Consider the following 12,330-nt stretch of genomic DNA (forward strand, 5'->3'; position numbering starts at 1 on the left):
TATGATGGTGGTCCACTATGAAAGGCACTATATAAAAATATAATTATATTATTATTATTATTATTATTATTATTATTATTATTATTATTATTATTATATATTCAGAAAACCATAAATCTGTTCTCCACAATATTCCCTAAACTACTTACGTGTGCCAGGTGGAGGCTGAGGGCTAACATATGCATCTTAACCACTGTCCTGCCACGGTTGAAAATGATTGATCCCTTTGAAAGAGTCATCCATAGCTATTAAACACTCAATACTGCTTCATTTAAAAATACAGATGTTATGCCTCCTCCACAAATCCACCTACAGTACAGTATGAGACCCACACACCCCTGTTGTCCAAGTTTTGTCCTGAAATAGCCATGACAGGTTATAACCCTTTGAACAGGCAGCTTCTTGGGGGATCCTGAAGTGTAAAAAAAAGAATATTCTTTCATCCTTCACTCCTATAGGTAACCACCATGGGCCCTTCAGGTGTCTAAGGGTGGAACTACAGGAAGGCTGTGTACTGCTATGTTGCAGATGTTTTGATTTATTTATTTTCATATATTGTTTTTTGGTAGATTTTATATCTTATGTCATCATAGTGAAACAACACAGTCATTTTTACACTTCTGTGCCGTTTCTCCAACTGCTCCCAAGTCAGTGGATTAAGACACGGACCATTCTCCCAACGATTTCTCTTATCATCTTAATAAATTGTCTTGTACTCCAGACAGCTTCCCAGCTGTGGCTTAACAGCTTTTCCAGCTCCGCTTTGGATCCTCCTGGGTATCCTGCTTTATTCTGTAATGTTTCAACACATGGGTACTGTCCTTTTTTTTTTTTTTAATCTGTGTTCATTTTAGAAAATGGTTTTGTGAAATTCAACTGCTGTTTTTCAAATATACTGTAGTAGTAAAAGAAAGACACCAGAAAAACACTTAAGATTTAGCCCTTCTCAGAATTGATACTATAGAGACCCCTGTGCACTGGACAAATTTGACTTTGAGAATATGTTCCTCTATAGATGTGCGGTGAGCTTCTGTATCTCATTTTAATCTGGCCATGGGGAGGGCTCAGAGCAGGCAAATTGGAGCCAGAGGTCGTGTTTGAATTGCAAGCTGGTCCTCTGAACAGGTGTGAAAAAACCCAACAGTAGTGTTTGAGGAATCAGATGGTGAACGATACAGAATAAAAAAAAAAAAAAAAAAAAAAAAAGGTTCCAGCATTTTATATCTTGTGGTTTTCTGAAAATGTACTGCACTTTGACAGGCCCTCAGTTAAATACAAAAGTTATTTGCTGTGATGTCTGTCTAACATGTATTCATACTTCAATAGATAAAAGAAAGACACTACATACAGTAAATCCAGATATCCCTGGCTATGACTTACAGCAAGCTATAGATTATAGTAATGATGTCTCACCTACATCAACACAACATGTTTAAAAAAGATACATTACCAGCAAACTCACTGGGATTCGAAATTGCATTTCCACTCTCCACCTGGAAGAATGGAACAAAAATGGAAAGCACAGATTTACTACTAATATAATAGATTCCAATTAAGTTCAGGTGACCCATTGATGTTTTCTCATTGATTTTAAGAGCAAGATTTATTTTATTTTACTACTAACTATGTAGAAACTAGTGAGCGGAATTAATAAGCAAAAAACAGGAACAGGACAGGAACAGAGGTAGATGAATAGAAAAGCTCAGTAATAAGTGCATCCAACAGAGCTGATCTGGGAGTTGCACTGTAGAGTGTACAGTCAAACCCCTGCAGACTCAAACTGGTGTTCATAATACATGAGAATGCAGGACCTCTCTTCCATCCTTCAGGGTGACATTGTTATTGGAAGAAAAATCAATATTGGTTACTGGAGCTCCTAGTTACTCGTGGGGAACAAATGAAACAAAACATGTTTTTGTTGAAGTTACAGAATCTGATAGAAAGAGACTACCTGCTTACATCTACTGTATTAAAAGCTTGAAAGTGCACCTCACAGGCAGGGGTGCAGGCATTGCTGAAGGAGAGATTGCACTCACTATAGTATAGTGTTTGCTTTACTGGCCATATTTGTTGCTACAGGAAATTAGCTGCTTGCTGTGTGTCAGTATTGTCCCCTGGCAGACAGTGATGCTTGAGGGTGAGCCTACATATATAGGTCATTATGTGTCCACCATTATTAGTGAACTTGCTACAAAACAAAATCTCTGTAAACTTGGTATATAAGCAATCGATTTGTTTCGTGAAAATTGCTACACATTCATTGTGGAGAGGAATGGACGGCTAGTGAGAGCCAGGAGAATATTGAAAAACTAAAATATGCCCATCTAAAAGTAAAACGAAATACACATTGTGTATCAATGTAAATTTCTACATTTTAAAAACGGATTGTAGTTGTTTAATGGGCAAGTACCTTTAAAAATGCTGTACGTCCTTGTCAAGGTTTTATTGATTTAACCAGGTCAAGCGTCTAACTGTCTAATAGATGCATATAACAGTACTGCATGTCATTTGATTTCCAAGGCTTTCGTAGACATATTCAATTAGGAACACCAATTGAAGCATAACAGAGCCTTGCTTCTGTGGTTTGTAGTTTGGTAATGATGTTATTGTCCAGCTGTGTATTCAGTGGGGGTGTCAGCCTTTTCTCTCTACAGTATAATTACACCCACTTTTGCAGATGCTGCATTAAGATACCTGTACGTGTCTGTTTTTCCCCTCCTGTTTCTTTAAAGTGAAACATCAGTGCTCACTGTCTAGGGTGTCTGATGCCACTGGTATTCTAGGGTGTTTTAGGAATTTGTCCATGTCTGCATTTCTGGTAAACAGAAGATACGAGTGAGCAAGTGGCGTGAGGTCAGACCTGATAACACTCCAGGGAGAATAGAGTGCTGGTGTGATGAAGTCTGAATCACAGGTGACACTGTTTCCAAAACCACTGGCTTCTTGTTTTGTTATCACAAAACTGCTGGCAAAGTAAACCTGGATAAAGTTCCCTGACTAACTAAAGGAACATCGTCTGAAACGGTCATTTCCTGTATTTAAACTGTTGAATCATTCTATCTCAATATACTGATAAATATATATTTTTCAGTAGCTAGACCCACATCCTCTTGAAAAAATAAGAGGACTTATTGACTTGCTCTCAACTGTTTTTTGTATAACTTTGAAAAAAGAAAATGTTTAACATGAGAAATCTATTGTAATGTTTAAATCGCTTGACTTTTTTCAGACATTGTAGCACAAAATTAAGAGTGAAGACCCCCCCCCCCCCCCCCCCCAGCCTTTCATTTGTAATTTATTCTCTTCATTCTCAGACCCTGTACTTTCAAAATAAAAAACTCCGATATTAACCTCACCTCCTGCTTCAGCAGGGCTAAATGTATTTGTAATGAATAGTAATTATTTTGTCTTGCAGTTATACCAGACACTCTGAGTGTGTCCTCGGCTGGCCAGACTCTCAGCAAAGTGGAGGGGGAACATCTGAGTCTTACCTGTGAAGTTTCAAAGCAGACATCCCAGCACAGCCACCTCTCTGTGGGCTGGTTCCTGCACACAGCCGGTCAGACAGCTGCCCAGGAGATCATCACTCTCTCCCGGGACTTTGTGCTACGCCCGGGGGGAGCCTATAGGCAGCGGTACTCCTCGGGGGACGTGCGGCTCGACAAGACTGGCAGCACCTCCTACAAGCTGACTGTCTACATGCTGCAGCCCTCCGACCAGGGCGAGATCTACTGTGAAGCCACAGAGTGGATTCAGGACCCCGACAGGTCATGGTTTGCCTTGACCAGAAAACAGGCTGACAAGAATGTGATTAACATACAGGCCACAGGTACTGAAGGGGTTTTTGTTTGTTTATTTTTTTGGGGGTGGGGTTTGGGTATTAGAGTAAAACTACAAAACTGTAGTTTGCCAGAGTAATGACACAAGTTGATTTTTTTTTTTTTTTTGCCCATTCTGAATCCTTAGTTTTAACTGATGTCTGGTATTAGAAACTTGAAACCCTCACTGTTGCATTCAAGACCCCCTCCCTCGACACCTACTCCCACCATACGCAATTTTCCGTTTCAGTAAACCAGAGCTACAGTTGAAACTGTTAAGCAATGCTGGAGAGATGTGTTTTGATATTCAAACCATAATTTGTAGACCCATATTCATTTCCACTGACTATAAAAATGCAGCATACAGTTTTGGTTTTTAATATACGGTATACTATAAAACGAAAAGACTAAAATAAATACATTTGCTTGTTTTATGTTTGTTATGATATATTTTTATGAGTTTTAAAGTTGTGTATTGTAAAACATATTGTATTGACAATTAAATAGCTATTGTTTAAATAGTTTATCATCGGTGAATATAAACCTCTTTTTTTATTATACATGTATAATGGGTTGATGTCGTAAGACGTATTTGTGTGTTTTTGCCACCTACCTGCAATCAAGGTAAAAGTGGTTTATTGCACATTATGTAAAAAAAGCAGTCTCAACATGATTAAAGGCATCTATAAACATCCGAATCATCGTATTTTAACCTGTGAAATTAATAAGGCTGTGCTCATAAGCAGTATGTAATTTTAATGTTCCCTTTTTAAACAGTTGTCAACACAACAAATAGTAGTTGCCACTCACAAATTATAATTTGGATCATTCACTTACCATAAATCGTAAAATATTAATTTAGTAATACACAAAAGGAATGTACAGATATGTCTTCCATAAATGTCTTTGTTGACTTTTCTGAATGTCCCTATTACTCCAACACTGGAAAGTTTGCAGACCTAGTTTCTTGTCATTTTACCTTGCATGATGGACCTAATGAGTAGGGTACTGAAGTTTTGAAATTGTAATCTAAGATCCCTGTCACTGAAGTCGTTGTTTTCTTATTTTTATTTATTTAAGACAAGGAATTCAACATCCAGATTAACACAGAGAGACGGGCCTACACGGCTGGAGAGCCTGCGGAGCTCAGGTGCGTCATTGATGCTCAGAGCATCCCTGAACGCTACTTCTCTGTGTCCTGGGTGTTCAACAGCACCCAGGTGGCTGTCATGGGCCCCAACGCCGTGCCTGTCCTGAATGGGGACTACGCATTGAGGGAGGGGGACGGCAAGCTGACCTTCCGCAAGGAGAGTGATGCCATCTACCTCCTGAAGATCCACCAGCTGCGCCAGGAGGACACTGGGAAGTACATCTGCCGTGTCACAGAGAGAGAGAAAACTGCAACTGGTGACTTCATTGACAAAAACAAGAGATCCAGGAATGTTCAAATCTCCATTCAACCACAGAGTAAGACATTTTTGTGTGTGTGTGTGTGTGTGTGTGTGTGTGTGTGTACAGCTTTGTCCACAGGATTTGCATCACCTAGAATTTTAGGATTGAGACATTAATTTAAAAAAATTATGATAATAAAAAAGGAAGGCCTTGAGATGGCACACAGACAGTTCAAGTTTCAGGTGTAACCAAAATTTATTTACAACCAAACAAACAAACAAAAAAATTACTGGTTCAAATTAAATGGGTACTGCCCCTTTAAATAAAGACAACTGTTTACACAGGTCCCAGGTGATACCGCACGTAGGTGTTTGAACTGTGTTCTGGTCGGTGGCACGATGCAGGATCCTTGCTGCCCAAAGGTGTTTGCGCTGCGATCTTCTGAAGCAATATGTACCTGCTTAGGCTACTGGAGATAAAAACAGAAAAGTTTACTTCATCAGTCGAGACATACATGGCTGCGCTTCCCCGGTAGAGGAAGCAGTGCCCTGTCCAGTGGAGAGGCTGCCCCTTTTGTACACCTGGACACAGTCACCTGGGCTTGGAACCAGGTGTACCTCTTTCCTCTCTGCCAGCCTTCTAACAGGCCTACTCCTACGGAATGTTAACCCCATAGTTGCCAGAGCCTGCTGGATGGACAGGTTCTTCCTGTTCCCCCTGATGGTGGAAGGTGAACGTTACAGTGCAGGAATTCCAGCTATCTTGTCACAGAACATAATGTCACAAAAGTCTACCGGAAGCCATAATAGTAGTACAGTATTTAAGATTCAATTTTGAAATGTCACATTTTTTAATTTGCCAGTTTACCATTAAGTATATGGAAAACTACAAAGTGGTATGTAATTCAATTCAGGAAACACATTATTCAGGAGATTTCATTCGACTTGATGAAGCACAATCTGTTCATTCTATATGGTGATGCAAAACATTTGGACATAGCTGAATGTTTTGGGGTTTTTTTTTACTCTAAACAACATGATTTATTCAGCGGCTGTTTGTCAGCTGGGTCTAAATTCCCCTTACTGGACAATTGATTAGATCTGAGGCACAATGCTCTTGTGACTTTTATAGAAGGAATATTTTATATATTATATTTTTTTCACCAGGAGGCTTAACAAATCCATGTAACTAGAAGTATAAGGAACATAATAAGGTTTAGCTCACCTTATTAACATAAATGTCTTGCTTTGGTATAGAATTTCAGTATTATTATATGTTTTACTTTTTTGCTAGGTTAGAAAAACAATTGTTTTTTTTTTAACGACTAAACAGAAGTTTTACATAATCATACCAATAGAATCCCACCTGTTTTAAGTTTGGTTGTGGAGTGCTCTGGGGATGCGCTTTTGCTACAGATTTTGCCCTGTGGGTAAGATGAGGTTCTGGACAGTTATATGGCAAAAGGTTAAAACCAAGATCCACATCCATTCAGAAATGATAGGGGCAATCTTGAACTTGTTTCAGAATCTGTCCCGTTGTCTCATTTGCACAAGTTAAAGGATTCCGTATGGGCAGAGATGCAGGTGCTCTGTCATCCTCATCACCGTATGAACAGGGCATCTGCAAAGTGAGTGACCACAATACTGAGGAAATACAATCCTCCTAACCTCCCAAACCAACAAAAGCATATTACAGCAGTTCCTAATGACACTATATTTACATAACTCGATGCTGTTTTTCTCTGAAATGCTACTGCTTCAGAAGTGTATATTATGAAGTATAACATGTGTTAAAGATGATGCAGTTTAAACAGTGGTTACACCCCTGCCTGTAGCTATTGAAAAGCGGTTTTGTAGTTTGAATGAATCCTGAGATTGTGATAATGCATTCTGTCTCGAAGTGTTAGCGGTCAGGCTCGAAGGTTAAAGTGGTGGACGTGACTTGGATGAAAGCTCCCAGATAAGCATAAAATGCACTGGCAATTATCCTTGTCTGTTGACCACTTCACTACAAAAAAATAAATGAATTCTGAATTACCTTGTGTAGCAATAAACATAGATGTCACACGACCAAGACAGACAAGGGGTAAAAAGTGGTTCATTATATCTCCACTGGGAAAAACCATAAAAATGACCTACATTACCTAGAAAGCACAGTTTATATTTCCAGTGGAAGCACAAGCCTCAGATGATTTCTGAGTGTGAAATGCCAGTCCCAGAGGGTTTGCATGTAGTAGTTCAGTTTAAATACAGTGTACCATAGATGGTGTGCATTGTTTTTTTAGCGTATGAACAACTCTGCTGCATATGTACAGTTTGATATTTCTAATAAGTATTTGTCCAGCATTCTGTATGATGGACTTGACAGTACTGAAAATATTCTGGGTAATGGATTTGACCACAAGTGGTGCATAAAAGGGTAGACTTAAAACAAAACATTCATTTTGGCCTTGGTTGTAATAACTGTGCACCCACCTACACTCATCTTCTCTGTCATTTATTTCAACAGAAAGCATTATCACAGTGTCAGTTACAAGTAATTCAAGCAATGTGCCCGAAGGCAGCGCTGTTCATTTTACCTGCACTGTGAATTCCATCACGGAGAACCAAGGCCGTCTGTCTGTGTCCTGGAAGCTGACAGACAAACAGAGCCAGGCACTGGAGATTGTGTCTGTGGACCAGGAGGGGATGGTTGTCCCAAGCCCTTCATATCGGGAGCGCAGCAGCTATGGGGAGGTGCGGGTGGAGAGAGTGCGGATGGGCACCTTCACCCTGTCGGTCTACAACACTCTCCCGAAGGATCAGGGCCTCTACACTTGCACTGTCGCCGAGTGGGTCAAGGGGCCGAGAGATGAATGGGAAATGATTGGGGAGAAGTCAGCCGGCACACCTGTGACTGTCACCGCAGTGGGTAAGCGCTTTTCTATTTCTTTGCTGCTGTTTCTGTTTTCTAAACATAAGCAGGTACAGTTTGAGCTTCATCACATGAATGTGCCTCAACCCTATCCCAAAGGAACCGCTTTTAATATGGTGGATATATTATTTAATAAGGTTGGTTTCCTGACCTGGTCCGCTACTGCCTGTCCAGTCCTTAGTCTCCTGCAGAAATATTCCATTCATGCCAATTGTAGGCTGGGAAGAGACCGTCACAACTCGGTATACACTGGGCCTGAAAAAAACAACTGACCTTGTTAATCCAGTATCCTTTTTCCAATCCACAGAGCAACCAGTTAAAAACTACAATAAAACAGCTATATGGCTGTACTTATACTAATGCTCATAATAATAATAATAATAATAATTAAATTATTATTATTATTATTATTATTATTATTATGAGCATTGGTATAAGTACAGCTGTATTGCAGTTTTATTGGAGATAAATACTGACACACTCATATTCTTTACATATTATATTATTGTTATTTATCATTATTATTATAGGGATGGAAATAAAACTCCCATTGTATAGCAGTTCAATCCATTACTGGTTTTACTGTAAGTTTTAATAAAACACATCTGAACTTGTTACCTATACAGTGTGGCTAATCAGGCTTGCAGTAAAACCCTGAATGGATGAAACTGCTATGCAATAAGAGCCTTATTTCCATCCCTATAATAATAATGATAAATAACAATAATATAATATGTATAGAATATGAGTGTGTCAGTGTTTATCTTCATAGGATATGTATCTCTTCATAAGGTCAGATTATGCTCATATTAAAGCTATTGTATTTTAAGTTTGCACTTTCCTTCTATTGAGGGTTCGACATTAACCATGGCCCGGTGGCCCGGGGCTGGTAGAGATCGCAGTTTGGCTGGTAGTTATGAAGCACCACAGGCCCGACTGGGCCGGTTACATTTAACTAGTATAATATTTAAAGCGCTGAAATCAATAAATCATAAAGAAAGTAACAATGACAAAAAAAATAAAATAAATGAAGACGAACATTTAGTGAAGGCTTCATTATGACAGTGAAAAAAGGTAACGTTCTGCCTTCTTTGGCATCAGTTTCCCAGACGCTGAAAACAGCAGCTTTATTTGTTGTGAATTCAACATTCTGTTCACATCATATCCAGTCTCACAGTAAGATGTCCTGATGGATGCCCAGATACGTGGTCGAATTGTCTAATGTTTTGATTTGGGATCCGATGTGTTTAGGTCAAAAATGCCATTCACAATCTTTGGACTCGTTGGTATCACTCAGCAAGGTTGGCGCTGACTTGGGAGAGGCTACAAGCTACAATGCTCTAAATAGGATTGTTATTATTTTGTATTATGAATAATGTTTTAATATTGTTTATTAGCATTAGGGATGGGAATTTCGAATAGTTTCCTATTTGAATACACAGGCTGCAACATTTTTATGTATTCGATTACCTGAACTCTGGTCCCTTACGCTACCAAGAATAAAAGGTAAATGCGTGTACACAAGTAGACAGCCGGGTTCACAAAGTGTTCAAACAATGTCCAAGACTAGATTTCTTCGTTCAATACCCTATTTCCTTAGGCACACGTTTTTTCCTATTTGTTTACTGAATTAAAATACAGAACTCAATGAGCAGCAGCAGCAACGTCACAGCGCGTATCTCTTCCAATTAAAGCAACAGTAGCATAATATTGTGCAAACCACCAAATAATAATTTTTGCTGTAGTGTATTCAGAATAAAATAACACCTATCATATAGCAACCTGAATATTCTGCATCTGTTTAATTCTAACAAATAATATTTATAAAGTAATCTTATTAGTGCAAATATTGTAACATGACCTAAACAATAGAAAATACATTCCAATATTACAATAGATTAACATTACTAATTACAACTGGCCATCAAGTACTGACATCAGATGACTCTAAGTCGAGTTACTTTGTTTATTCAATAACCTGTCAATAATTCAAAACAAGGATCCCTGGCTGTACTTTTAATGGTCAGTGCAAATGTTCCCGTTACTCCATCCATTCACAGAAAGTCAACAGTAGATGTTTTACATTGAACTGCAGTCCAGAGTTAAAAAAAAAAAAAAAAAAAACTCCTTTCCAACTCCAAGTATCTTGCCTTTTCTTATAGTCACTGCATTGTTGTGTTTAACATTTAGTATGTCTTTATATTCATCATAATGTTAAATTACCTTTCTAATTTAAATGTTACCCAATTTTGGATTACCATACTTCTATTAGCACTTGTTATATACATGTGTACTGGCTGAAGTAACATATATTGAAAGGCTTAGTTTAGCCACTTTCTTTTGAGACGTGGACTCTTTGATTTCCATACACAGTTAGAAACATACTGAAAATAAAAACCATCGTGAATAAAATACATAAATATATTGGACTAGATAAAATTGCATCCGGGCCAGTAAAAACACAAGCTCAGTGGCCCGAGGGACCAGTAATTAAAAATCTAAACATAGAGCCCTGATATTGAATTGAAATTCCTCCCATCAGAATCCAGCAAGGTAATTTTTTTTTTGTATTTATTGCATTGGGTAAACTTAATGACTGCAGGACTTTTTATTCTACTGCTTCTCCAGAAACTACGACAGCCCACTTTCATGCGAGTTGCTCTAGCAGCAGTTACAGTAACATGAGACACATATACAATCCCAGCATCCCCTGCGTTCCTGCTAAAAAGATTTGACAACCTCGTTCCAGGCACAGTATATAAATAGACATGTTTTGTTATCATTGTGGCAGGCTTTGGCGAAAAAAAAAAAAAAAAACTCAAATACAGTATTCAGTTTATCTCACGGAACAGTAGTCACATGAGCCCCTCGTTTTGATAAAATAAGAAGTCAGGGGGCTGATGGTCAAGGTCGCGATGTAGCTCTGCCCATGAATGTAGCTTTAAAAAGCAAAAGATTTGGAAGCTGAAGTTTCTGTTTTCGTTGACTGATCAAAATAGAAAGGTGCAGAATCTAGGATTGCAGAATTGTATTGTCCCTAGAGACATCACGCCTCCAGGTGCTCTTCTTTATGGATATGCATGGGTGGTTTGGAAACACTATCCCTAATAAATTTGAGTGTGTTCTGAAGCCTTTATCTGAGCTCCAATTTGGAATCAGTAACTTTTGTTTTTCAATCCTTTTTGACCAAATCTTGTTTCGATTTGGAAATTGTATTGCCTTTCTTTTAAATACTCTAATGTCTTAAAGATTGTGGCCATTTTTAATGTTCTCCCTGATTTACTTCAGCCTAGAATCTGATATTTAGCAGCAAGAGTTGATTATTGTATGTCCTTAGTCAGACAAAAAGAAAGGGGGGTTATTTTAATCATCCTGTATGAGTCAAATACACATATCCCTATGTACAGTATAGAGCAGTGTTGAGAAACTCTTGTCCTTGAGATCAATTCCAGCCCTTATCTTTATTCCAACCAGGTCATAAATTAGTTAATTAACAGCTTAACAGCTTCAATGAACTACATTAGAGCCTGCTTGGAGTAAAACCCTGGACTGGATTAGATCTCGAGGGCCAGAGTTGAACACTGGTATAGAGTATGGTAATATGACATCAGAATAGGAAAATGTAATTTGATCTCACAGTATTTTATATCTCCTTTTAAACGCTCTGTAAACGCACACAGTTCTCTCATGAGCAAAGCTGAGCTTTTGTAGGGATATTGAAAAGCCCATTACCTGCTCTGTGCATTACCTGGAAAGACATTGACAAAGGCTTTTCATTGAAACTATGTGTCTAACCTTATTACTACGCTTTTTTTTTTAGTACTGTGATAATGACCGAGTCTGTCACTGAGTCATTAACAGAATCCACTATAGAAATGACTGTATTTGCAACAGCACAAGACTACTGTATTATAGAATAGAAAATATTGTAAGACTTTCACAGTTATTAATGTGAGTCCGTCAGCAGTGTATATGCAACTGGATCAGGTATCTCTTATGAATTTCATAATAAAACCCGGATTATTTCTTCGATTTTTTTCTCACCAGCTAAAAACAGGAATTGACTTCAACCCTGCTTACTGTATCAGCAAACCCTCTCTCTTTTACTTCTGTTACTGGTGAATCAATTTCATTGATGGGGAGGGGAGGGGCTTTAGCAGTGTCAATACTTCATGCTTCATCTCTTAAGGTTGTGAAGGATACCTAA

At 38.4% G+C, this 12,330-nt stretch overlaps 1 protein-coding gene across 2 annotated transcripts in view; it reads left to right on the forward strand.

Moving 5' to 3' along the window:
* LOC121320729 (immunoglobulin superfamily member 3-like) overlaps positions 1-12,330 on the forward strand; it is a 77,329-nt gene that overhangs the window by 45,760 nt on the left and 19,239 nt on the right. For both annotated transcript variants that reach the window (XM_041259311.1, XM_041259312.1), the window contains exons 3-5: positions 3,416-3,829; positions 4,899-5,285; positions 7,719-8,120. In XM_041259311.1, coding sequence (XP_041115245.1) covers positions 3,416-3,829; positions 4,899-5,285; positions 7,719-8,120 — 1,203 coding nt within the window. The remainder of the gene's footprint in view (positions 1-3,415; positions 3,830-4,898; positions 5,286-7,718; positions 8,121-12,330) is intronic.

This window comes from Polyodon spathula, chromosome 9, assembly GCF_017654505.1.
Source record: "Polyodon spathula isolate WHYD16114869_AA chromosome 9, ASM1765450v1, whole genome shotgun sequence".
Classification (NCBI taxonomy): domain Eukaryota; kingdom Metazoa; phylum Chordata; class Actinopteri; order Acipenseriformes; family Polyodontidae; genus Polyodon; species Polyodon spathula.